At 37.5% G+C, this 25,980-nt stretch overlaps 1 protein-coding gene across 3 annotated transcripts in view; it reads right to left on the reverse strand.

Annotated features, from left to right (window-relative positions):
- Nucleotides 1-25,980, reverse strand: part of LOC127431287 (transcription factor COE1-A-like) — a 175,263-nt gene that overhangs the window by 43,220 nt on the left and 106,063 nt on the right. For 2 of the 3 annotated variants that reach the window (XM_051681667.1, XM_051681665.1), the window contains exons 7-9: nucleotides 13,076-13,157; nucleotides 10,082-10,223; nucleotides 799-932 (exon numbers count right to left, since the gene is read on the reverse strand). In XM_051681667.1, the coding sequence (XP_051537627.1) occupies nucleotides 799-932; nucleotides 10,082-10,223; nucleotides 13,076-13,157 (358 nt within the window). The remainder of the gene's footprint in view (nucleotides 1-798; nucleotides 933-10,081; nucleotides 10,224-13,075; nucleotides 13,158-25,980) is intronic. The other variant, XM_051681666.1, reaches the window with a different exon arrangement.

Raw genomic sequence — 25,980 nt, forward strand, 5'->3', positions numbered from 1 at the left:
AGTGATATGGAACTGTAATGCCTTCAACAAACCTGGAATTTTTTCATAGTTGTGTAGTTATAGAAAATGAACACCTTGGAATGGCCATCAACCAATCACAAGTAAGAATTGAACAATAGAAGTATTTTTCTCATTCATTTTGCCCATTGTGATTTCGGAAAATTCTTCATAACAGCGTTGTAAGCCATAAACCAAAACAACCAGCTCCGAGCTAATTCGCTACAGTACAAACTTTGCACAAAAAAAGGTATTTGAAAGTATTTTAATTAAAACAACAGAAAAATATATGACTATTGGTTTTAAATATAAGTATACAAATAATATATTTTAGGTTTATTGCAAAATATTCAGACATATACAAATATATAAGTAGTTTGATAGTGTGGAGAACAAATCGGTTGCATCATTCAGAGTGCATCATGGAAGAGGGCGGTCACTGCAGAGCTTGTTTGGCACGCTTCTGCAATTCTCTGATTGGTGGACTTTCCCCCACAGGATCATGGGTAATGTAGTTATCACAAATTCTTAGTTGAACTAATCGGTGCTTCAGTGCCATCAATTTACAACGTCTGAGCTCACAGTAGGTCTGTCTTTAAAGGTTTATAAGTTAATGTTAATAATCAATTACCCAGGTTAGCTAGCACAACTCTTTCTGTTCCCAAACTTTAAACTAACAAGCAAAATGCTTTTAATTTAGTGACTTTCATTCTAAAATTCAGCTTGGCAACAGGCAGCAACGAAATCCAAAGATCTGCAGGACTGATGGGAATGTATGGTAGGAAACGCTTGTAAACTCACCTCACTCCAGACCAACATGGTGCCGAAGATGACCTGCAGTCCGTCAAAGAAGTTGTCTCCAATGATGATGACAGTAGCGCCCCCTGTTGTCCAGCCTTCACTGGGGCTAATGGCTTTGATACAGGGAGCGGCTGCTTTCAGAGATGCCACAGAACCAATTTGCAGGATGGGTGAGGAAAGAAAAAGAGAAAATTGTTTAATCCTTTGTGCTTAGTGCAGCTACCCAACTCTTGCATTATTTGACCATGATTATAAGATTTGTAAAAGTTCTGAGATTTAAGATCAGGCAGATATCAGCAACAAGTCATGAGGGTAAGTAAATGATGACAGAATTTTTATTTTTGGGTGAACCATGCCTTAACTAAAGACTTTGGGTTTAGAGGTGGCATTCTAATATGGTTTATTTCCTGTGGTCTGAGGGAAGTCTTGACACCTTTCAGTCTCCCATTTCAAGGCCAGAGCAGGAAACCAAAAACACACAAATGTCACCATGAAAACTCACACAGCTGGATCCAACTAAGGGTCCCATACCACACACCCGGAAAAAGTGTCAGTGGTTTTCACAGCTCTCATAGCACACATTTGGTACATAAAGAAAGGATTACTTACACCAAGAATTCCCATCCAACACTATGCCTGTGCTGGCATACTGTATATACAGATTTTAAAGGCACAGCGACAAAACTGTGAACTATTTTAAATTAAATGTACTGTAAGATTGATCAAGAGTTGCTTTGATTACAGCAGAATAGAAATACATTGCCTAACGAGACTACAAAAAGGTTTACTCTTTCAGCAAGAACAGTGCATTGCCAAACCAGAATATGTCTGCATCCAGTACACAATATATTTGATTTGTAACTAGACCATCATTTATTCAGACCAATCACACTGTGAATTCGGTGACAGGAGATTGAAAGTTTTACTGATGAAATCTGCCTATGCGTACTGAAATTGGAACCACTGCCCCCAGTGGCCGAAGCTGGAAGTGTTGGAAGAGTGTTGCCAAAAGTTAGTTGTAAAGTGAGTTGTTTTTAGTTATAAACAATGTAATACAGTGAACAAGAATGCATATTTTATTACCTCTACCCCCTAACCCAAACCCTAAATTGTAAAAAAAAAAAATTTTTTTTAGTAAAAAATGGGTTCAAAAAATGATGGCTCCCCAAATTTTTTTCGATCTTGATACATTTTGACACCAGTAAAAAAAGCAAAATTTCCTTAAGGGGTGCCTTTAACCCCATTGTACCCTACATTATATGTGTAAATAAGGTGACCTTAGCCCCCCTGCTGCAGGCGACATGTGTTTTTGTCACCAGGAATCAAGGTACCCTCGCTCGTTTAGGTTGTTATTTTTGTTGATCTCCACTGCGGCCGTAGATCAGTGGTTGAGTGAGAAAGGGACCACCATGGAGAAAGGTCAGTTTGCTTATTAGAGCTGTCTGCTCCCCTCTGATACGCAGAGTCTAGTGCTACCAGGGGGCAAAGAAAGCAATTTAGCAAGCCAGCGTTTACCTGCATTTAGTTCCCAAATGCCAAAGCGTCACTCACGGTAATGAGATATAAAGTGAGGGAGTGTTGAGATAGGCCAGCGTGACTGTTAGATCCACACGCTGTGAGATGAAAGTTAGGTGAGATTTATTGTAACCTTGCTGGGTTGTTGATGTGTCCCTCTCAGGAACATTGATGATGTGAAAAGAAGTGGAATTATAAAATATTTGAGAGCTGGGAGAACAGTCATGCAGCATGAGAAAGAGGTAAACACGTGGGTCAGCTATGACAAAATGCCGCATTTCAATATGTAATAAAAATGTGTAATTACTGGATTAGTTAAAGGGATAGTTCACCCAAAAATGTTAATTCTCTCATCATTTACTCACCCTCAAGCCATCTAAGATGCATATGACTTTCTTTCTTCTGCAGAACAGAAATGAAGATTTTTAGAAGAATATTTCACCTCTGTAAGTCCATACAATGCAAGTGAATGGTGGCCAGAACTTTGAAGATCCTAAAAGCACATAAAGGCAGCATAAAAGTAATCCACAAGAATACAGTGGTTAAATCCACATATTCAGAAACAATATGATAGGTGTGTGTGTGAGAAACAGTCTATAAGTCTTTTTTACTATAAATCTCCACCTTTTACCAGCCCTGTCCAGTACATGGTGATTTGTTTGATGAATGTGAATCGCCAAAAAACAAAAGAAGAAGAATGTTGAATTGAAAAGTATAAAAACTATTTAAATATTGATCTGTTTCTCACCCACACCAATCATATATCTTCAGAAGACATGGAATAAACCACGGAAGTGGTATGGATTACTTTAATGCTACTTTTATATGCTTTCTGAAGTTTCAAAGTTCTGGACACCATTTACTTGCCTTGAAACCATACTTGCATACAATAAAAGTGAATGGTGACTGAGGCTTCTTCTTTGGTGTAAATGTTTGTAACAACATGAGAGTGATAAACATTTTTACAGAATTTTTATTCATTTGTTTTTATTTGTTGTAAATGGTGACTGATGCTGTCCTTCTGCCAAACATCTCCATTTCTGTTCCACAGAAGAAAGTCATATGGGTTTTTAGCAACATGAGTATGAGTAAATGATGACAGAATATTCATTTTGGATGAGCTATCCCTTTAAATAACAGAGAAAAATAAATAGTTTAATATAATAATTTTCATTAATAATTCATTATCAGGCCCTTTTATTCATAATTCATTACATATGCTCAATGTTTTTTATAATTAAATACTATATAATAACATTGCTATAACATGTAGCTCCAAAAAAAAAAAAAAAAAAAAAAAAAAAGAGAGAAAGCAAGTAAATAGAATTCAATTATTATAACCCACTATTAACGTAAACACACAGTATACTATATAAAATGATATAAGCATTTCTAATCAGTGGAATTTATCACATTAACTGGTGATTTGTCAATATTACATATTGTAATTATATTCGCTACTGTTATTAGTGAAAGTCATTATAAAGTGTTAATTGAAATACTAAAACTTCAGTCATTTGAATTTAGAAAAGAACTGCATATTCAAGTAGTTTCGCATTTTGAAGTTCCAATGAATCTTTAAAAAAATACAAATAAACATGGACTCTGGGCTTGTTGACACATTTCTGAAATACTAATCATTTAAACGCTCATAAACCAAACGATTAATCTGTGGGCAATATTTATGTTTTTCTCCCTTTGTTAATTTGAAAAACATCTCTAAATCTTAATCACAAATCGCTTTAGATTACTGAAAAGAACAACTTCTCATGTTCCTGTAAACACGTTAATCTTCTCTTTTTACATGTGCTCGGGTCAAACACTAGAAAGCAAAGCAATCCAGACCTGGAGGGTGAAATCACACACACACACACACACATGTTGGTGCAGCTATCATTATGAGGACTCTCCATAGACATAATGATTTTTATACTGTACAAACTATAGGTTCTGTCCCCTAATCCTACCTCTAAACCTAACCCTCACAAAAAACGTTCTGCATTTTTACATTTTCAATAAAACATTGTTTAGTATGTTTAAGCGATTTGAATTATGGGAACACTAGAAATGTCCTCATAAACCACATTTATAGCATAATACCCTTGTAATTACCAGTTTATAACCTAAAAAAGTCCTCGTAAACCACTTAAACCTGCCCACACACACACACACACACACACACACACACACACACACACACACACACACACACACACACACACACACATGTTTCGTGGGGTTGTAAAGTAGGAAAGATGAGGTGCAATCTGTGGTGGTAATCTTGGCGTGAATGGAGGTTTCTGGCAGAGGCTGAAATGGTAGCTGGATTAAGCAGATGGAGTCGCATGAATCCATCTGATAGGATTAAATTTTCTGTGCCTTTCTCTGAGCCATCTGCTCACCATGCTGCTCCACACACACACACACACACACACACACACACACACACACACACACACACTTATACACACGTTTACAACATACAAACTCTCTCACACACACAACACAAAGGTGAGAAACAGAAGTACAAACTCAGGGCAACACACATTTGAGAGATTACACCTGGATAGATACAAGAGTTTTCAAAAACATTACAACAAAAGTTGAAAATAAACTGTAATCGGATAACTGCAGGGTTCCCACACCTTTTGACCAATGAATTTCTACGTCTTTTCCATGACTTTTCCAGTCATTTGTGAATGTATAAGGATTTTAAAAAATAATTTTACAGAGAATTCACTCAAAAAGAGCTATTCCTCACAGATCAAAAATTTAAGAGCTGAGCATAACAGGAGAAATGAATACTCAACATAGAAACTTCCTAAGCTTTATTTTTTTCCAAGACTTTTCAAGACCTGGAAATCAAAATTTTAAGCTGGAGGGGAAGTTGTCATGTCCTACGATGTTACATTTTATACTCCATCTAAAACTATTTAAAAAGCATTTTGCTAATTCTTTTATAAATATTGTTATTCATGCAGCTTTTATGGCCACATTAATTGAGAGACTACATGGAATATGTAAATTCTAAACACTTTACAATGAGGTTCAATTTCTTAACATTAGTTAACTACATTGACTTGTAATGGTAGCCAGCTGGTAGGTAGCTGTGCAGTGTGTAAACCTCACTCCCCTGACCTCAAGAGGCACACTAGCGATTGACGCTAGAAGCTCTGGCCTTTAGCCTCCTTGTTAGCGTGCCCGCCTCCCATGCTGGAGACGCCAGTTCAAATCCCGCTCGGAGCGGGTCGAGCAGGACTGTTTACAGTGGTGCCATGACCCGGATGGGAGTGAGGGTTTAGGGGGGGTAAGTGTAACAGAAGCCAGCAGGTATGTGATAGCTGTGCAGTATGTGTAAACCTCACTCCCCTGTCCTCAATAGGTGCACTAGCGAATGACGCTAGGGGCTGTAGCCTTTAGCCTCCTTGTTCACGTACCCGTCTCCCACGCCAGAGACACCGGTTCAAATCCTGCTCGGAGCGGGTCGAGCAGGACTGGTTAAACATTGACTAAATTAAAAATGAACAATACTTTTACAACATTTATTAATCTTAGTTAATGTTAACTGTAACATTTATTACAACATTTTTTTTTTTTATCAAAAGTTGCATGTGTTAACATTAGGTAATGCATTATAACTTAAAATGAACTAACATTGAGCAAATTAATTTTTATTAACTAACATTAAGATTAATAAATGCTTTAAATATATTGTTCACTGTAAGGTCATGATACATAATGCATTAACTAATATTAACGAATGGAACCTTATTGTAAAGTGTTACCAATAAATCAGATTTGGTTTAAAACATATGTGAAATACAGAAACTATAAATCTGTATGGACAAACACAGAAACAATGCAGCAAATATAAAATCATCCACACAAAGTATATGACACATGCACAAACGCATAAGTGCACACTATGGACAGATTGCATCTCCTTTTCCCGTCCCTAGGGGTTGCGCTCGGTGCTCTGTGACAGTGAGAGCTTCTTCCGCTGGGATGCTTTCAGCTGAGCCATTTCTCCTGCTTTTTCTCTTATAAACTCATTTAATGCTGTATGCTGGAGCAGTGACATGCACAGGGGTGAGAGGAAATGGATAGAGTGAGAAGAGAAATCTGCCGTCAATAGTTGTTGAGCGGTTGGGGGGGGTTGGGGGGGTTTGGGTTGCGCTGTTGTAAAGACACCTCCGTTTAAATCTCCGCGCTCTTAAAGACACCTCCGCTTGAAATGGCACTTTTACATTTGTGCAGGGCACCTTTACATTTGTGAATGAAAGGGGTAGTAGCCCCCGTTCTGTGCATGTAGGTTGGCTGGAGTATATGGGGTCACGCCGGGTTCACACATCCTCTGTGTGCGGGGTGTGAGCAGGGTGTGAGCGGCGTGTTTTCATTTCGGTGCCCATATTAACAGATGACACCGTTTACACTGCAAGCGTGAGTTGCGAGGTGACACGTCCCAGAAGCATCCCAGAAACGGCAGTGGGTGGATAGACTCGGTGTTGAGCCTATTTTTGACATGCGGCTCATGCTGAGCTTAGCGGCTCTGGATGCAATACAACACTAAAATAATCAGAAAATTATAGAAAAGACACAAAAGCAAATCAAATTTATTCAAACCGAAATATATGTCTGCATGCAAGTAAACTCAATAAAATAACTTAATAAAGGAAATAATTAATAAACTACCAGACCTTTTGCCATTCTGTATATATAGGTGTACAGTATAGACACAGCAGTAACCAATCACGACCAAGTGTGCTGAAAAAGATGAAGTGCACGTGACTGCCCTCTGTCGTCCTTTAAGTAGCAATAAACTCATTTTATTATGACCTTATTAAAGATTTGGCGTAGGACCTCATAGATAACTTTATTTTCTGTGCAGAGGTGCTGCTGTTTTTTGCGGCAGAGTTGCGGCCAATGAACGTCCAACGCGACTGCCCTGCTCACGCGCCGTTCACGGAGGATGTGTGAACCCGCCGTAAAGCTCCAGCCAGTTATTGTTACATTGCATCCTCTGAATTGCCTATATTAAGTACATTCTCACTGCTGTTTTCTTATTCAAACTTTTATTTGTTATTGCAGTGCTGCAGAATTTGCACATTTTACCTTTATTGATAAATGTAATGTGCATGTAAATTTAACTCAACGTATAATGACATTTCCTGAGCATGTTCATCTGAAATGCAATAGATTGAAACCCTGTAGGCAAACAGTCAACACTAACTGTAAATCTGCACTCTTTGTCTTTCATCCAAATGTGAACAGACCCTCTGATAGCGCTTGATTCTGCCAGCATGCGGCCACAGATCCCAAGGGACCATGACAGCTTATAACACCATATTCTTTAACGACCGTAAATCACCACATCATATGTTCTGTCCTCCCATCCAGATCCAACAAATTTCCCCGGACATCTAAATCCTTGACAGACTAAATGGGACACTGATTGGATTCACTGAACTGACAAAGTTGGCCGTATTAAACTTTCTAAAGCGTGTCAGCGTGAGTTTGGTCTTCAGAAAAGCTAAAGCTAAAGCTAAATTCCAGCCATAAAACACACAAGTAATCGAAAACAAATGCCTTTCTGACATGTGCTTTTAAAGAGCCCTGAAAAGGCTTTTTATTTTTAGGCCAATATAGTAGAAATGTCATTTCTGAGTCAACTTTTGTCATATATTATTGAAGCGAGGTGTCATTCATCAGTAATCCATTGTGATGGATGTGGCATCGAGGGCGGAATTTTCTGCTGCATTCTGTAAGCAGGTTTTCAAGGTGAATGTATACTGACAATGTTACGAACAAGCAGCCGATGCATTAAAGCATGAATTTTTTAATAACTGCATGCTTTTGACATGTCTGTCAACAGGAAATTGCCAAGGAAGGACAAATAAAATACACATTTCAGTTATGGACCAAATGGAGTGGACGCAAAAGAAAAAAAAGGCATGAACCAATGAACTATAAGTTTGTTTTAAAAGTTCAGCATTTTAGATCAACCAATGGGATGAAACATCAGTTTGTAATGTTCACTGATAAATATTAAAATGCACTGTCTGTATCACAACTAAAACAATAGTACATATTTGATTTACAGTATTCAGTTGTATTCAGTTTTCTCAATGTAAAATTTGGATCATAATCTAGATAATTGTAGGATGTTGCCATTTTAAACCACACAAACAAAAAAGAACCAAAAAAGATGTTTTTTGGACAAGCTCCCATGGTAATGATATGGGTTTTTTTTTGTTTTGTTTTTTTGTACTTTGGAGTACCATGCAAATACCATGGTACCATGTTTTTCCCATGGTAATACCATGTTTTTGGACATGTATCATTGGAATCCCATGGCAGTCTCTTAGAGTACCATGTAACAATGGTATATTAATATGGCCGTCATTCACTACCATGGTATTATTATCTGATACAACCAATATACCATGGTACCACCACATAGATGGAGCATAAAAATATGCGCAGTTGGTTTTAATTTATCTGACTCAATGCATAATTTTGATCCTCCGCACTCAATTAAATCCCACCACAGTCATTTGTGCAGTTGAAGGAATGAAGAGTTGGGTTAAAGGAATGAGGGAGGACACAGGTTAGTGCTTTAATTAATCTCTGCTTCATCTTTTACTCTCTCCGCACCACTGGAGAAATGACTTCCAGGGCCAAAGCTCACGGACGGCTGCGACAGCTAAGCGTTATCTCTCACCAACTCATTCACACATACTGAAAGGAGTTTAAGATTTTGTATCAACACACTGTTAGTTAAATGTCGACTTTTGTGTGTGGTTTTGAGGCTTGCAGAGGTTTACTGCATATTTCATCACATTATAATAAAGTGTGAGTCTACATAATCTGTCAAGGTCCCTGTTCACCTGCTATAGCCAACCTTATTCTCTTTCAGTCTTTTACAAGTTGTATTTCTGAATTTCTTCCTGTTGCAAACCAGTTTGATAGCGTTAAAAAGATAGTAAACCCAAATCTGAAAATTCTGTCTTCATTTACTCACCCTGATGGTGTTTTAAACCCATATGACTTCTTGTAGCACAGAAGGAGATGGAAAAAAGATGCAATGGAAGTTAATGGTGACATTCTGCCAAACATCTCCTTTCATGTTCCACAGAAGACAGAAGGTCATACGGGTTTGTGAGATGACAGAATTTTTTATTTTATGGGGTCTTTACACCAGCACTATTCAATAGATAAAAGTATACAGAATAAAATGGATAAACATGTAATCGCTTTTAAAGGAACAGTTCACCCAAAAATAACTATATAAGAAACAGATCAATATTTAAGTTATTTTTAAATATAAACTCTCCTTCCTGCCCAGTAGTTAGAGATATACACGAACAATGCAAATCGGTAAAAATGAAAGAAGTGAAAGTGAAACTGGAGATTTATAGTAAAAAAACTACTTAAATATTGATCTTCTTTTCACCCACACCTATCATATCGCTTCTGAAGACATGGATTAAACCACTGGAGTCTTATGGATTAATTTTATGCTGCCTTTATGTGCTTTTGGAAAAGATCTGACCACCATTCACTTTCATTGAATTGACCGACAGAGCTGAAATATTATTCTAAAAATCTTAATTTGTGTTCAGCAGCAGAAAGAAAGTCATACACATCTGGGATGGCATGAGGGTGAGTGAATGATTAGAACATTTTCATTTTTCGGTGAACTATTACTTGAACTGCCATTTTCAGATGTTGGTGTTGTATAGTTAGTGTTAAAGCAGCAGCAACTCACCATGTTCCAGATATGACGGTGTTCCCTCTGATGGGTCGAGTCTCCGAGCTCTTCTGCCATGTTTGGAGTTGTTGTGCACAAACATGTTGTCTGAAACAGCCAGCACGTGTCCTTCTACACTGACTGTTGTTGACACAACCACCTGTGAAAGCAAGAACACATTTTATTTTTGTATTTCATTTTTTACTTTTAATAAGCTTTATTCCCATAACTAATATAATATATATATCACATAAGCTGTTCCAGAAAGAGGTTAGTGGCTTTCAGTAGTTGTTTGGATCCCACAATACAGTACACAGTAATACACAATACAAACAAATCATTACAATTAAGCCCATTGACTAAAAAAAAGTATCTGCAAGGCAAAGGTGGAAAGAATATAAGCTGACATTTGATTGCTGTTTTCAGAAATAAAAGTGAAGTGTGTAATTTTTCCAAGAATAGTGGAGAACAGATTGTCTCGCCCCAAACTCACACCACTGGTTGAGAGAATTTTGCTGCGTCGGGCTGGTTAGGAGTGTTTACTCTAATTCATAGGAATCAACCTATGAATGCCTTATTAATAGCTTTAGCTGGGATAAGAGAAAATAATTTAACATTAAAAAATACACACATCACCATTAAACATATTGTCATTGTAATATTTACACAGGGATATACTTGCACAGTTCTGTGGGATGTATCACAAATTCAAGCCCTTCTCTTGCAGTGCATCAATTAAAGCACTCTAATGGTTTCTATTATGTACACTAATTAACACACATTCAAACACACCTATCAGCCTATTCCACAATCCCCCGCTCTCTGCGACTGATTGCTGATAGAGGCTGGCTCAGATTAATACAATTAAAAAGCGAGCGGTGCTTGAGCATCCTGAGACAATGGCAAGAAGATAATAAGTGTTTGAGGCTGCCATTATGAGTGGCACAAACGGGCCCTCTTAAGCCTTGAAGGCTTATTTCAATTGCTGTTGAGCTTTGAGAGGAACTCAACCTCTTGAAAAAGAAAAGTACTTGGCAAAGAGAGGTAAGTCTCTGAGGGATGGTTAGGCAAATACTTTTCTCTTTCATTCTTTATCCTTTGGTCCTTTGGTTGTCTTTGTGCTTCCATAGGTGTTTTATTTTCATTTTATTTGCTTATAGAGAAATCACAATTGATTGCTTCTCATAGAAAGCAATGTGATTAAATGGAGATGTTTGCTTTAGTATCCTGTTTCTCAGATTTTTCTCTTGAGTATAAGGCCCCAGTAATTTGCCAAGATACCAAAGTCTGCAATCAAAAGTCAGCTATATCAATATGAGCTCAAACATTTCTCATTAAATTATTCTATAACTATGCTATCCACATTAATTGTATTGCTCTTTACTCTTATAATCTTTTGTTATCAGATAAAATCATGTTTGATATAAAGATATTCTCTCTGCAATTGCAATAAATGTTATATCATTATATATTCACAAATATATATTCATTATATAATCAAAAATATAATAAATTTCACAACATCTTTGCATGTTCAATTGTGAAATATTTTCATTATTTTCTTTTTTTGTTTTGTTTTTTCTTTCTTAAATATAATTTTTCCATTGAAAAATATTTAATTCAATTCAGCTCTGGCATTTCTATCATAATCTCATGAACGTATGCCAACAGTTATCTCCTTTTGTTTCAGAGGTAACACTTTTCAATAGGCATGTATTCATTAACATCAACATTAACATAACATTAGTGAACTACTTCAGGTAACATGAATTAACAATGAACAACACTTTAACAATATTTAGCAATCTTGGTTAATGTTAATTTCAACATATAGGAATGCATTTTTTTTTTATTTTTATTACTTAAAAAATTTAAAATTAATGTACTTTTCTATGTATCTAACATAAAAGTATGTTAACATTAATTAATACATTATGTACTAACTTTGGACAACTTTATTTTTTATAAATTAACATTAACCAGGATTAATAAATGCTATTAAAAATATTTTTCATTGTAAGTTCATGATACCTAAAGCATTTCCTAATGTTAAAAAATAAAACCTTTTAGTGAAATGTTTTTCTCCTTCGTAAAAAATTCCGAGGAGATTTTACGTGAAATGCAGGCAGCTAGAGCTCTGCGTCATCGTGCTATTATAGTTTAATTGCGTTGTGTGTATGTCTTGGATGGAAAATCTCTCTCATGCATTCTTGCACGCTTGCTGTGTAAAATATGAGTGCATTCAGCTGCTAATCACACAATCACAGTGGTCTCACTCATAGTGTGGTGTGGTGCAAGTGATTTGTTTAAAGACAGCACTACATAGACAGCTGCTGAGATAATGTATTTTTTTTAGCACTCAAATCTGATTCAAAACAGGTTCATACCTTGCCTGAAATGTATTTTCAAGGAAACAATTGCTAGCTCAGTAACACCAGCACATCAGTTAATACTCATTTAAATTACTTTGGTGCATTGTAAACATTTCTACTTTGTAGAACATTACAAAATCATAAGATTAGATTAGATAGCTTTGTTTTAAGAGAATTTGATGAGATATGTTTGCATCCATTTTGACATCTTAGACTTCTGATTGAAAACTTGGTTATCTTGTTAAATATGAGCACATTGTTGAGATCTCTTCTGAAACTCCAGAGGAGACACACGTGAAATTACTAGGCTCTTTTTTTAAGGAGAAACCTCAGAGAAGAACTGTGGATAATATGAACTGATGAATCATGGGGACACATTCCAATGAAAGACTGGAGGCCAAGGTTTAGTGTTTCTTGCAAAGCAGTTTTAGGTTATTTACTCAATGTCTGCACAAACACACACACATTGTAAGTGACACTGTTGTACAATTATGCAGAGTGTGCTTGCTGGCTCTAAGCCAGATTTTTAATATTGTCTGATGATGAAGAGAGAAAAACAAAAGAGAGTGTTAAGGAAGGATGGATGAAAAGTGTGCAGAATTGATGGATGAAATGATAGAAAAACAGATAAATGGTTTACCTGAAAGCGCCGCATGTCCCGTGGGTTTCCTGCATTCTTAAGACAGTTCTGATTGCATTTCAGGAAAAACTTTAGAAAAAACCTGCAAGACAACAGAAATGAAGGGTTAGACTGAATCTACTGAATGTTCTGAAACATTCAGAAAAATATTTAAATAGAGTAAATGGGCAGGGAGTCTCTCCAGTTTGCTTTGACCAAAACCTCTGATAGAGGAGAAAGTTTCAGTTAGTACCAAAAAGGGTTTTTACAACCTGATGCCATTTAAGAACCTTTTTAACCTCTACCAAAAAAAAACAATATATATATATATATATATATATATATATATATATATATATATATATATATATTCTCTAATTCTATAGAAATCCATCCATCCTGTTCTCATTGAACCACATTACTATCCATACCTTCATTTCTGCAAAATGATTTTATGTGCTCGTTGTACGTATCACAGCAGTTTCCTGGTGAAATGAACACTGGACTACATCTAAACACTTTTACTACAGTGCACAACTTATTAGGCAATAAAGTTTAACATTTGCATTACATAATCAACAACATTTACAAGCTTGTTCAAGTGTGATCCAATTGCGTGTTAGCTCAACAGATAGAATGTTGCACTTGCGATTCAAAGGACTGGGCTTTGTGTCCAAAAGAACATGCAATAAGTGAGCTGAAAGTGCCATAAAAGCACCACAATTTGACATGGTTGCTTCAGCAATTGCATTTTTCATCTCACATTTGCTTATGACAGTTTCAGTTAGGTTTAGGTTTAAGGTTTAGGGTAGGGAGGTAGGTTTTGTTGATTTAAAACTAGAAAGAGCATTAACCTTAAAAATTTCATCTGTTAGGATGAATATTTAACTCACTTTTAGCGCCACACAGTGGACATTTCACCTTGAAACTACCATGATCCTTGTAATGAACCACATGATATCATTTTGCCACAATCACATCATTTTCATGAGATTAGGCTGAGGCCATCTTCATACTGGTACTGGAATCCATTAAATGGTCTGATGAATGCAATTATCTTTTCTTTGTTGACATTATCTATTGACACAGGAAATTGAGGCAGAACATTTGGTTTACACCGCAGACTGGCAAAATCATGATTATCTACTTGTTTTAACTATTTGGAGACAGGTAGTATTACGGGGAGGGACACTTTCATTATAGAAAGCATTTGCTTGGATAAAAACTTCTATACGCCCCTGCTAACAAGAGTCATAATGTTTGTGGTCCATTTTGTCAGAAGAGAAAGAGTGTGAATTTTAAAAGCGTGCATCTAAAGGTTTATTTCGCCAACTTTTAAGAGTACTCTAGCATATACAGCACTGTAGATGGCCTAAAATCTAACAGGCATGAAATAAAGGCAAAAAAATTCAGAAACCAAAACGCTGATCTGATGAAAACATTTGAAGACTCTAAAGAACCCTACAGCCAACTTAAAAACTCACAATGCAACATGATCACACAGGAATTTTATATGTTGCTTCAAAATGTTCATGTACAATGAAAGTGACCCAATACTGCCAAATTACTGACAAGCGCTGTCCCACATCAGACACTTTTGTATAATTTAAACATGTTCACCTTTCCCTCTAGCACAACTGAGCAAACTCCAAGACTCAGGTTCTGGTCCCTTTGAAACCAGGAAGTAATTGGTAACAATTCGAAGGTTACATTTTGGCTCTAAAATTATATTTTTACTCTACTGATTGTTAGGTTTAGGGTTTGGGTTAGAGGGTAGATTTAATAAAATATGCATTCCTGTTGACTGTACTGCATCATTTAAAACTAAAAATACAACTTGCTTTTGGTGCCACCCTGTGGAAATTTAACCCAGAAACTGGAGCTTACATGTTAGAATGCCCATACATTCAACAACACATCCAGCTACGGCCACTGGGGGCAGTGATTTGAATTTCCGTAAACACAGACCTACTGTTGCCGAATTCACAGTGAGAACAGTCTATACAATGAAAAATTCCTCTTGATAAGAAGAACCATTTTAGAACATTTATTTTGAAGAGTGTATGACCATTTAAACATGCACACACAAACACAGCAAGAGGCAGTGTGTTGAAATGTGGAGCGCCCATCTGTCGCATGAGGAAAGACTGCTATGACAGCACACTAATTCAAAGACAGAGAGAGAGAGAGAGAGAGAGAGAGAGAGTGTGTGTGTGTGTGTGTGTGTGTGAGAGAGAGAGAGAGAGAGAGAGAGAGACTCCCATCCAAACAGAAAAACACGTCTGTCACTGTCTCATAATCATGGGAAGCAGAAAGTGGGCACATCCATGGGCACTAAAACAAACCCTTCAGTCACAGACTGGCATTAGAGCGGTAACAGCACAATACCAGCTGCTCTGACTGGCATGGAAAGTCTGTGTGTGTGTGTGTATATAACTGAATAATGCCATAGCACATACCCGTCTGTGAGGACCTTGTTTGTAATGTATTTCTCTATTTCCTTTTTGTTTGCACTTCTGTCTTTCCCCTTTGTCAATATGATACTGAATGTGTTAAACGGAATCAGCTGTGTTTTATTTTGCTCACTCTCTCTTTCTGGCTCAAACACACAAAAATGGAGACCAATACATCTAGATTGCCTTCACTGTAAAACCTAATGTTGTTATTACTGGAAAAATCCTAAGTTGTCCTAATTAAACTTTACTAGAAATATCAAGATTTGGGCTCATAACTCAAATATCTAAGTTCCATGAACTTATTTATCCTAAAAATCTATAGACTTAAGATGGTAATAACTTATGAACACCAAGTTAAGTGAACATAACTACACATGTTTTGGAGACACCACTACTTAATTCAATTGATGGAACATGTTTACTCAATCAATCGGGTACAGTCAACTTATAGGGTTTCCTGTGTTCCACTCAAAGGATACATGCGATGCTAAAGGTTTTGGCCAAAATGAGGATATCTGGGGGCCTGGGTAGCTCAGCAAGTAAAGACGCTGTCTACCACACCTGGAGTCACAAGTTCTAATCCAGGGCGTGCTGAGTGACTCCAGTCAGGCTTTCTAAGCAACCAATTGGCCCGGTTGCTAGGGTGGGTAGAGTCATGTTGGGTTAACCTCCTCATGGTCGCTATAATGTGGTTCTCGCTCTCGGTGGGCAGGTGGTGAGTTGTGCGTGGATGCCGTGGAGAATAGTGTGAAGCCTCCATACGTGCTAGGTCTCCGCGGTAACGCGCTCAACAAGCCACATGATAAGATGCACGGATTGACGGTCTCAGACGCTGAGGCAAATGAGATTCTTTCTCCGCCACCCAGATTGAGGCAAGTCACTACACCACCACGAGGACCTAGAGCGCATTGGGAATTGGGTATGCCAAATTGGGGAGGAAAAAAATGAGGATATGTTAGAAGGCAGAGTTATTTTGAAGAGCTTTGATGTCAGGAGCGTGCCTATAATACCTTAAAATACTATATACTGTATGGGTGTGTGTGTATCCATTTTTAATATGTGATTTTTTTGAGTATCAGGTTAATATCAGGAGACTGGTTGATACTTTGACCTAATGTGGCCTGACAATCCCAGTTATACAGCGAAGAGCACTCAGGTGTGTGTAAATCATCACATGAACACATACACACTCAGAGTCGCACTATGCTTCCATAATTGATAGGAGCTTTCTGTCGTCTTCAGTTAAGGGCACTCCAATGAAGGCTAATTACTAGGGTTTGAGTGTGGAGGTGCCGTACTTACTTACACACGCTAACACTGACACACCAGTGACCTCTCTATAACACTAAAGATCACAGTACATCACCGCTGATGAAGCCCAGAGAGGAACAACAAATACAACAAATAACAAACCTACTTATAACAGAATGGGGAAAAAAAATTATAATAAAAAAAATTCTTAAGCATGTTAAACACAGAGTCTGTGTTGGATATGATACCTTTTCTATGCTGATTGTGGGGGGAAATCTGCAGACTTCTGTGAAATGGATTTAAATATGGTGTCAAACAGAGATGATAGTACACTCTTAATTGAGCCTTATTCATGAAACACAAGAAGAATTTCTATGTAAATCCCTCGTAAAACCCATATTGCAATAATTGTCACATTCACTTCATTGAATATAAATATATAGTATAATATATAGTATAAAATAGCAAACTATTACGCTATTTATTCAAGTAACGTAATTCACGTTTTTCCTACACATCCTATAGAACAATGTATTTTTCAATGCATTTTTGTCCCACCTGAACAGCTTTTGGGAGCAACATTCCATACACCAAAATATTATTAATAATAATAATTTAATAATAACATACATTTTAACAGATATAAGTATTTTTTTTTCTCCCCAATTTGGAATGCCCAATTCCCAATGTGCTCTAAGTCCTCGTGGTGGCGTAGTGACTCATTTCAATCCGGGTGACGGAGGACAAATCTCAGTTGTCTCAGCGTCTGAGACCGTCAATCCACGCATCTTATCACGTGGTTTGTTGTGCGCGTTACTGCAGAGACTCCCCACCGAGTGCGAACCACATTATAGCGACCACAAGGAGGTTACCCCATGTGACTCTACCCTCCCTAGCAACCGGGTCAATTTGGTTGCTTAGGAGACCTGGCTGGAGTCAAGATATAAGTATTATTAATGAGTGATCTGTGCTTCCCTTCTCTTGAAAAGCACTGATTAAATAAGTGAAATTCATTTCTGTTTCATAAATGAGACCTGAAGTGTGTAAATTCTTTGAGTACAATAAGTAAGCCATTCATAAGTTGACTTTCCAAAGAGCATATGTGACTCTGTGGTGCTTCAAAACACTGTTTGTTTTGTTTAAGTGGTCCTACATATCAGCTTCTGACTCATTCAATGGCATGAGTTTGAAGCGAGACTCTCTGATTGACTAATGCAAGTCAAGGGGCGGGGCTTAAGGGTTGGTAGGAGTGTTTGGGAAACCTGTTTGGAAATGATTATGCAATTCTGTTTGGCACCACTAGTGACATAGAAAATACAAATGTCCCCTTCAATAAACAAACATGAAAGGAATGGGGAATATGAAGAACTTTGTAAATGACAGCTTACAAATTCGGTGGAAATCTTTTTATCTTTAGATATGAGTTATGGTACAGTATATATTGCTGCAACAGAGAAGAATCGGTCAATATGAACTGTTGTCAGAGTAGGTTAAGGGTGTGAGGAGTCTGGGAAAGTCATTAGACAGCGGGGAGAGAAGAGACGGTTCGAACACATCTGTTTCTGAAGGTCCCATCTGGAACTACACAACATAAACAAAAAATATGCACATGCTCTCACACTCAAAAGCATAAAAAGCATGACAGAGCAAACTACTATGCATGAATTTCTTATCTCAAGGCCATCATCAACACAACTGAATATTTGATTTGTCTGCTGTAGAAAATTAAGATTTTTTGCTATGTACTCTTGTCCTCCAAAGAGTCAGTGTACATATTGGACTATTCTGAGGGAAAACCACCATACTTTGAAAGTGTTTGTTAAAATTTCTACTCATTGGCATTTCTGTAAACAAACACTCAGTTGTGCATATCCATTGGCATTCCTCCTTGAAATAAATGTTTCCTGAAAATTACAGATCTGCTCCAAAAAAAGGAAAGAGTGAATGAGAGAAAAAGTGAGGAAATGCTTTTGCATGAGGTAATCTAATTTGGTTACTAAATGCAACCACGGCCATAGCTGTTTGTGCTATATTCCTGTATGGTGCGAGCCAAACCAAGAGTAAATGAGCCCATGTGAACAGCACAACAGCATAAATAATTCACGGGCTGAGATGGCAATTATGGAACTGAGCACAACCAACATTAATATTTTATGAGGGCTAACGCATACTTCCAAGTGAATCAGAGAGAGAGATAGAGATAGATAGAGATAGATAGCGAGAGAGAGAGAAGGGTCATCCCTATAAACTCTTTGTGTTTTTTTTTGGATCTCACTCTCTCTCTTTCTCACTTCATGCACTCACTCTAGTTTCCCGCCTCTCCAACTGATCTCAAATATTACATTTTTTCTCTCTTAATTTTATGATTTAGATTATAACAGGTTAAAATACTCCCTTTCAAGACTCCCCAATTTAACACAATTACATTTTTAGCCATGTTATTATGTTTGTAACAATGTTATAAAGCAGTTATAATGCAATAAGGAATAGTTCTAACCTAGTCTCATAGAATGAGGATTATGACTTTATAAACACTTATTTTTTGCACTATTACTCATATACTGCTATGTTATAATATCGTAAAACTTTTACTATTATGCATCATTTGAAAAACGATACATTTTTAACGCTTGTATTACAGATTCACCCTACATTTACACACTTATTCCAATGTGATTAGCTTCCGCAATAGCTCACCTCATAGAGTGTTGGACTTTGGACTCGGAAGTCCGCAGTTCGTGACCAGTCAAGCATAATGATTGACAAGATTAGATGAATTAGCTCCCCCTGAACCTTAGAACTCAAACAATTATGGCACCGTTCATGAACCTTTAAAGGAACAGTTCACCCAAAAATTACATTAAAAAAATACTCACCCTCATGTCATTCCAAACCTGTATTATATTATTTATTTCCTCATTGTTCTCATTCTAATTCATGTATATGACATCAAACATTGGTTCCTTTTTTTTTTTCTCCCCTTTTCTCCCCAATTTGGAATGCCCAATTCCCAATGCGCTCTAAGTCCTCGTGGTAGCGTAGTGACTCACCTCAATCCGGGTGGCGGAGGACAAATCTCAGTTGCCCACGCTGTTCTCCGTGGCATCCACACACAACTCACCACATGCCCCACCGAGAGCGAGAACCACATTATAGTGACCATGAGGAGGTTACCCCATGTGACTCTACCCTCCCTAGCAACCGGGCCAATTTGGTTGCTTAGGAGACCTGGCTGGAGTCACTCAGCACACCCTGGATTCAAACTCGCAACTCAGGGGTGGTAGTCAGCGTCAATACTCGCTGAGCTACCCAGGCCCCCATCAAACATTGGTTCTCAAGTGTCATGCCAAATCGCAACGCATCTTGACATGTTTGAATGTACGCAAGCTATGAAAGTATTTTATGGTGCTTTTTTCACATTGCCCTTGGCCAATATATGCTTTCATTGTACAGAAGAAAGAGCGTGACCATTCTTCAAAACATGAGGGTGAGTAAATGATGCCAGAATTCTTATCATTGGGTGAACTAATCTATTAATGCCCTTCTCTCACTCTGCTGTGACTCAAAAATGGGTGTGACACGATTACTAAATGTTGTATCACTCAGACATTCTGTACAACGATGATGTCATGCTGCAATTGAATCAGTGAAATGGACTGACTCACCTCTAACTCTTGTTATTATGTGACTAGGTTGAATATTTTCCTCTCACACTCTTTCAAATATGCATATATGCAACACAGACTCTCTCCATAAACTACATGCTATATGGCAAGAGAAAAACACACGGGAGCATCATTTCACATGAGCTTCTCTTAATATGCAGGACTGTTAATTGCTCATCCCAGTGTGGAAACAGAGAGCTGTCAATCAAACCATGAGGTCTCTGGAGATATGGAAATCGAGCTGATGACTGGTTCACCTTGATCATATTCATGCTTATATTCAGTGTTGTAGACACAATTATTCAATAACAAGAGATCTTGTTGGACTGCTAAGTTCAGCTACCTTTTCTCTGGTGCTAATATGCTTGAACGAGCAATGCAAGTATTTGATGAACTAGTAGTAACGATGATGTTATTGGGTTGTTATTTGTGATTACTGTTTGTTTCACATCACTTCGCAGGATTCCATCAAGCCTTGGTGATCTTTAGATGTTATAGCATGTTTGAATGAAGCAGAGAATATTATCACATGTTTGCTTGACACAAAACATGGACAGAGCCACAACAGTGATAGGCTAAGATGTTTTTACTTACAGTACTACAAATTAATCAACTTTTCTGAGTACTTTGCATGGTAGAATATATTACCATAATATACTACTATATGTATTACTATAAAAAAACGCAATATGTATGTGAGTAGTAGGGTAAAACAGGGCTACACTTGGGGTAAAAGGCCCCTAGGGGGTATAAAGTGATATCGTGTAGATACCGGGGCAATAGTTGGTGGAAAATTTGTCAGCTAATGCTAATAATTTTGAAACACCAAGATGCTTTTTTTGAATAGCAAATTAAGATGATGCTTACTCAAAATAACTACTTCAGAAAAAAGTCAACCATTTCTTGTTCATTTCAAACACATTTAGCATTTTATTACATCTCAAGTATTCTATAAACAAACTCATCTCTATTATGATTGGATGAGTCAGTGTGAGCCCACTTTGAACATTCTTCATCACAAATCTATTCCCCCCACTTAAGAAAAACAATGTGTTTAATAGGGGCCTTTAGACCCTGCAACAGGGGGACTTTTTACCCCAAATACTATCCTTCCACTTATTGGACAGTTACTGAACAATGTTTGATTTAATGACCTTAAACAAAACTGAAAATTATAAATCAGTATTTTGTCTCGAAAGAAATGTGTTAATTTCAGGGATTTTCATTAGCTACACAAATTCTCAACATTTTAAGAAATATTAAAAATTTGATCAAATTGCCTCAAAATCACCATTTAGACACCACACGCAATGATCTCATGGATCAGCAAAATTTTGCAGAGCACAGTGACAAACAGGTGTTTAGGAATGTGCTGTGGTAGTTTTTGTTGCTATTTAGTGTTTTGGGTGAAAATAAAATCAATGGAGCTTTTTACCCCGGGAGCCTTTAGCCCCGTTGTACCCTAAGCATGGTAATATCTTATACTAGACCATAACACTGATATAAAAAATTTACAGGCATAAAAAAATTCAAAGTGAAGATATTTTAATAATTTGCCATGAAAAAAACAATATCACATGGAATATGAAGATAAGTGAGTGTTCTTTGAATCCACCTAAAACGAGGCCCAAAGTTTACCAAATTCAGCATGCAAACACGAAAGAATACAAATCACAATTCAGTAATTGTTCAAACATTTTAAATGCTTAAAAATCACTGTAAGTCAATTGGGAGATTTTCAAACTTGAAGACTGAAATTCCTTAGAAAGTATAAAGTGTACAACAGAAATTAATAAAAATAAAATAGACAGCACTAATATGTATGGGAAAAAAGGATGAATGAAGTCTGGTTGTTAAGCAGTTAACATAAGAGTGGAGTTAATTGCAAAAGTTTAGCAGAGTTCCGGATTTATAAAAAAAAAAGCAGAATGTTTGAGGCAACGTGATCACACGGGAAACTGACATGCACATGTACCCTAAAATCGACCCCAATCTGCCAAGTTACCAACAAGTGCAATCCCCTACAGGACATTTTCGCATTTATTCAAATGTGTTTGTCTTTTCCTCTGGAACTATTTGGAGAGTCGCGTGAGGAACCTCAGTGTCATGGGCTCTGGTCCCATGGAAACCAGGAAGTAATCACGTTCACATAAGCAATGGTGTGTCTGATTCAGAGGTTGCATTTTTTCTCTGAAGTTACATTTTTGCCCCACTGATGGTTAGGTTTAGGGTTGGGGTTTGGGTTAGGGGGTAGAGTTAATAAAACATGCATTCCTGTTGACTGTATTACATCATTTACAACTAAAAATACAACTTTCACCACTCTGTGGACATTTTACTCGGAAACTGGAGCTAACAAGTGCCCATACGTTGAACAACACTTCCAGCTCTGGCCACTTGGGGCAGTGATTTGAATTCAGTAAGCACAGACCGATTTCAGCAGCATTGCATTGACCCAACAGGAAATGTATTCTTTTGCCAAAAGCACATATGCTCATGCTTTCACCTGGCAAGAAAGTTGACCTGACTTTTGGAAACCTCTTTCTTCAGAATGACGTCCCCAACAAACCCAATGATAGAACTGATACAGAGAGAGAAAGAGAGAGAGAGAGAGGGCTAAAGAGGGGGGGGGGGGGTAAAGAGGAAGACAGGTCTCCTTTAGTGTCTATTGTAAAAGGCTGAAAGCAAACAACTCAATAATTCATAAGAGCAAGATTGATTTTGGGGGCTAGTTCAGGGGGTCACAGGGAGGCTGGTGTGGTGGTCTAGCTGCGAAATCATTAGCCCCACTAGCACACATACACACACTCACAGAGGAAAGGCTGATTAACGGTTAGCAGAGCTGGGAGGATACCGTACCTTGGGGGGGCTGGCAGATTTACTACTTTTGTTTTCTCACACACAAACACTGGCTTTATACCTCCTCTTCTTTGTCTGTTTGTCTTCTCTGGGGAGTTGGATTGAGTGGTGGGTTACACCAGGGTGGTGTAGAAAGAGGAAGAAATGAGGAAAACGAGAAAACAAAGTGCTTTGTTGATTTTAGTTCTGTTTTCTTGTCTCATGCTCTTGACTTTTATTTTGAATTCATTTAGTCTCATATTTTGGAAGTCTCTTCTTTCCTGTCTTTGGTAAGACTGATCTCACTGTGAATTCAGAGACAGAAGGTCGAAAGTTGTTCAGCTGAAATTGGTCTGTGCTTACCGAAATTCAAATCACTGCCCCCAGTGGCCAAAGCTGGATGTGTTGTTGAACCAATGAGCACGTGTGAGCTCCAGTGTCCAGGTAAAATGTCCACAGAGTGACACCAAAAGCGTGTTGTCAAGCAAGAATTTTTAGTTGTTAATGATGTAATACATTCGAAAGGTATGCATATTGTATTTTATAAAGCATACACCCTAACCCAGACCCCAACCCTAAACCAGTTACACCACAAGCAAAAGGTAAACCCAACTGAATTGATGCAAAAATGTCAGATGGGTAATGCCACTTCTCAGTAATTCAGCAGAATGGGGTCAATTTCAAGGTACAGGAACATTCAGCCGATGGAGCATTGAACATTGCTCCAAATCTGGGTCTGTGGTCAGCCCATCTTCAGAGTCAAGTTAGAAACTTGGGGGTTGTCCTTGATCCAGATCTTAAACTACATAAGCAGATAAATGCTATGGTTAAGAGCTGCTTTTTCCAAATCAGAGCAATTGCTAAGCTTAAGCTAATTGTTTCAGCCAATGATTTGGAGAAAGTGATTCATGCCTTTATTTCATCACGTTTATATTACTGCAATGTACTTTAGATCGGATCAGGTCAGGCCTTGATTTTGAGACTGCAGCTAATTCAAAATGCAAAGAAGAGGGATCTCATCTCACCAATTCTGGTTTCGCTTCGCTGGCTGCCGGTTGAATTTAGGATAAAATACAAGGTATTACTGTGTGTGTTTAAAGCAGTCCATGGAATGGCCCCCGCTTATGTGTCTGACTGAATTTCTTTACAGCAGCCTTGGAGAACACTAAGATCGGCTAACAAATGATTACTCTCGGTGCCCCGATCTCATTTGAAATCAAAAGGTGATGGTGCCTTTTCAATTGCAGGGCCTAGATTATGGAATGGACTGCCACTTGAAATTAGAGCTGCTCCTAGCATTTCTACTTTTAAAGCTCATGTTAAAATGTATTTGTATACCTTGGTCTTTGAGTAGAGGCATTGATGTATTGTTTGATGTTTTAATGTGGTCTGTAATTTGTGTTTTTATGTTTTCTGGCTTCTATGAATGTACAGCACTTTTAGCTACCATGTAGTTGGAAAGTGCTTTATAAATAAATTAAATGAATGAATGAATGAATTCATTAGCGACATGTCGATTTTCCGTGTGAGCATGTTGCTTTAGTTTCCTTTTTGTGTTTCCTTGTTATTCAATTAGCATTTATGTAGATATAGCCTTATTGTTTACCCTTTCCGTTTGTTGCTTTCAACTGTCTACACTAGACGCATCAAAGTGAACTTTTTAAACCATTTATTTGTGTTGTTGGAAGGAGTAGCGCCAGCACGTGCAGTGCAGAATTCAATGGGGCATTCGTTTACTGTGACGTGACGGACGCATCCAGTGTAGACAGCATCATTGATTAAAATCAGGGGTGCACCGATCGATCAGCCGCCAATCTAAATCAGCCAGTCTTCATCTTAAATATGTGATCGGCAATCGGCCAATCATGCCTAGATTCAGGACCAATCTTTTTATAATTGCTGCATGCACAAAATCAAACATACTCTGTCACTCTAATGAATGAGCATTTGCTCAGCCCTCGAAGCATGACATTGCGGCCACTGTAGGGTGAGTTATTGGCAAATAACTAAGCATTTGCAAATTGACACTTTCAGACATGTTGTAATTTAGATTAATATTCTGGTTTGTTTTAAAAATATTTATAACTTACATGTGTATGAATATTAAGCTGCCTGTTTTCAAGAGTCATTGCAGTAGTAATTCTGACTCACTGTACAGTTAGACACGGAGATGAGAAAGATGCTGCAAACAGATGTAAACACGAATGAAAACAATGAATAAATATGCAAATACATATCGGAGTTTGCATGATGTAATGTGAGTCACGACAGTTAAAAGGTGTGTGGAGTGATAGGGAGAGACTGATTATGCACGCCTTTGGTTTCACTTTCCAACATGCATGCTCTTTACTCCAGGTGCTCTCAATCTCTCATCAGTCACTCATCCAAGCACTATTTTGTGAGAACTCTGATTTAAATCAGAGATATATTTTTGTTAAAATTACACTAATAACCATTTAACCTTCAATAACGGCACCATGTTTTCACAAAGTTGCTTATTAATTAGTGATTTGTCTTACAACAAAACGCCAAAGATAGATCCTAATGATTTCTCACTAAAGTGGTTTTGTAGCTTGTAGTGGTAAATCTCTCTTATTTTTAAATGTATCTCTGCTGTGTGTGATGCTCTCATGTTGTTTACTGGTTGCAGTATGTCACAATGATCTTTAAAAGTCACAACAGAACTATTCATAACTGTCAATTAATAAAAGTTAGC

Source organism: Myxocyprinus asiaticus, chromosome 40, assembly GCF_019703515.2.
Source record: "Myxocyprinus asiaticus isolate MX2 ecotype Aquarium Trade chromosome 40, UBuf_Myxa_2, whole genome shotgun sequence".
Taxonomy (NCBI): Eukaryota; Metazoa; Chordata; class Actinopteri; order Cypriniformes; family Catostomidae; genus Myxocyprinus; species Myxocyprinus asiaticus.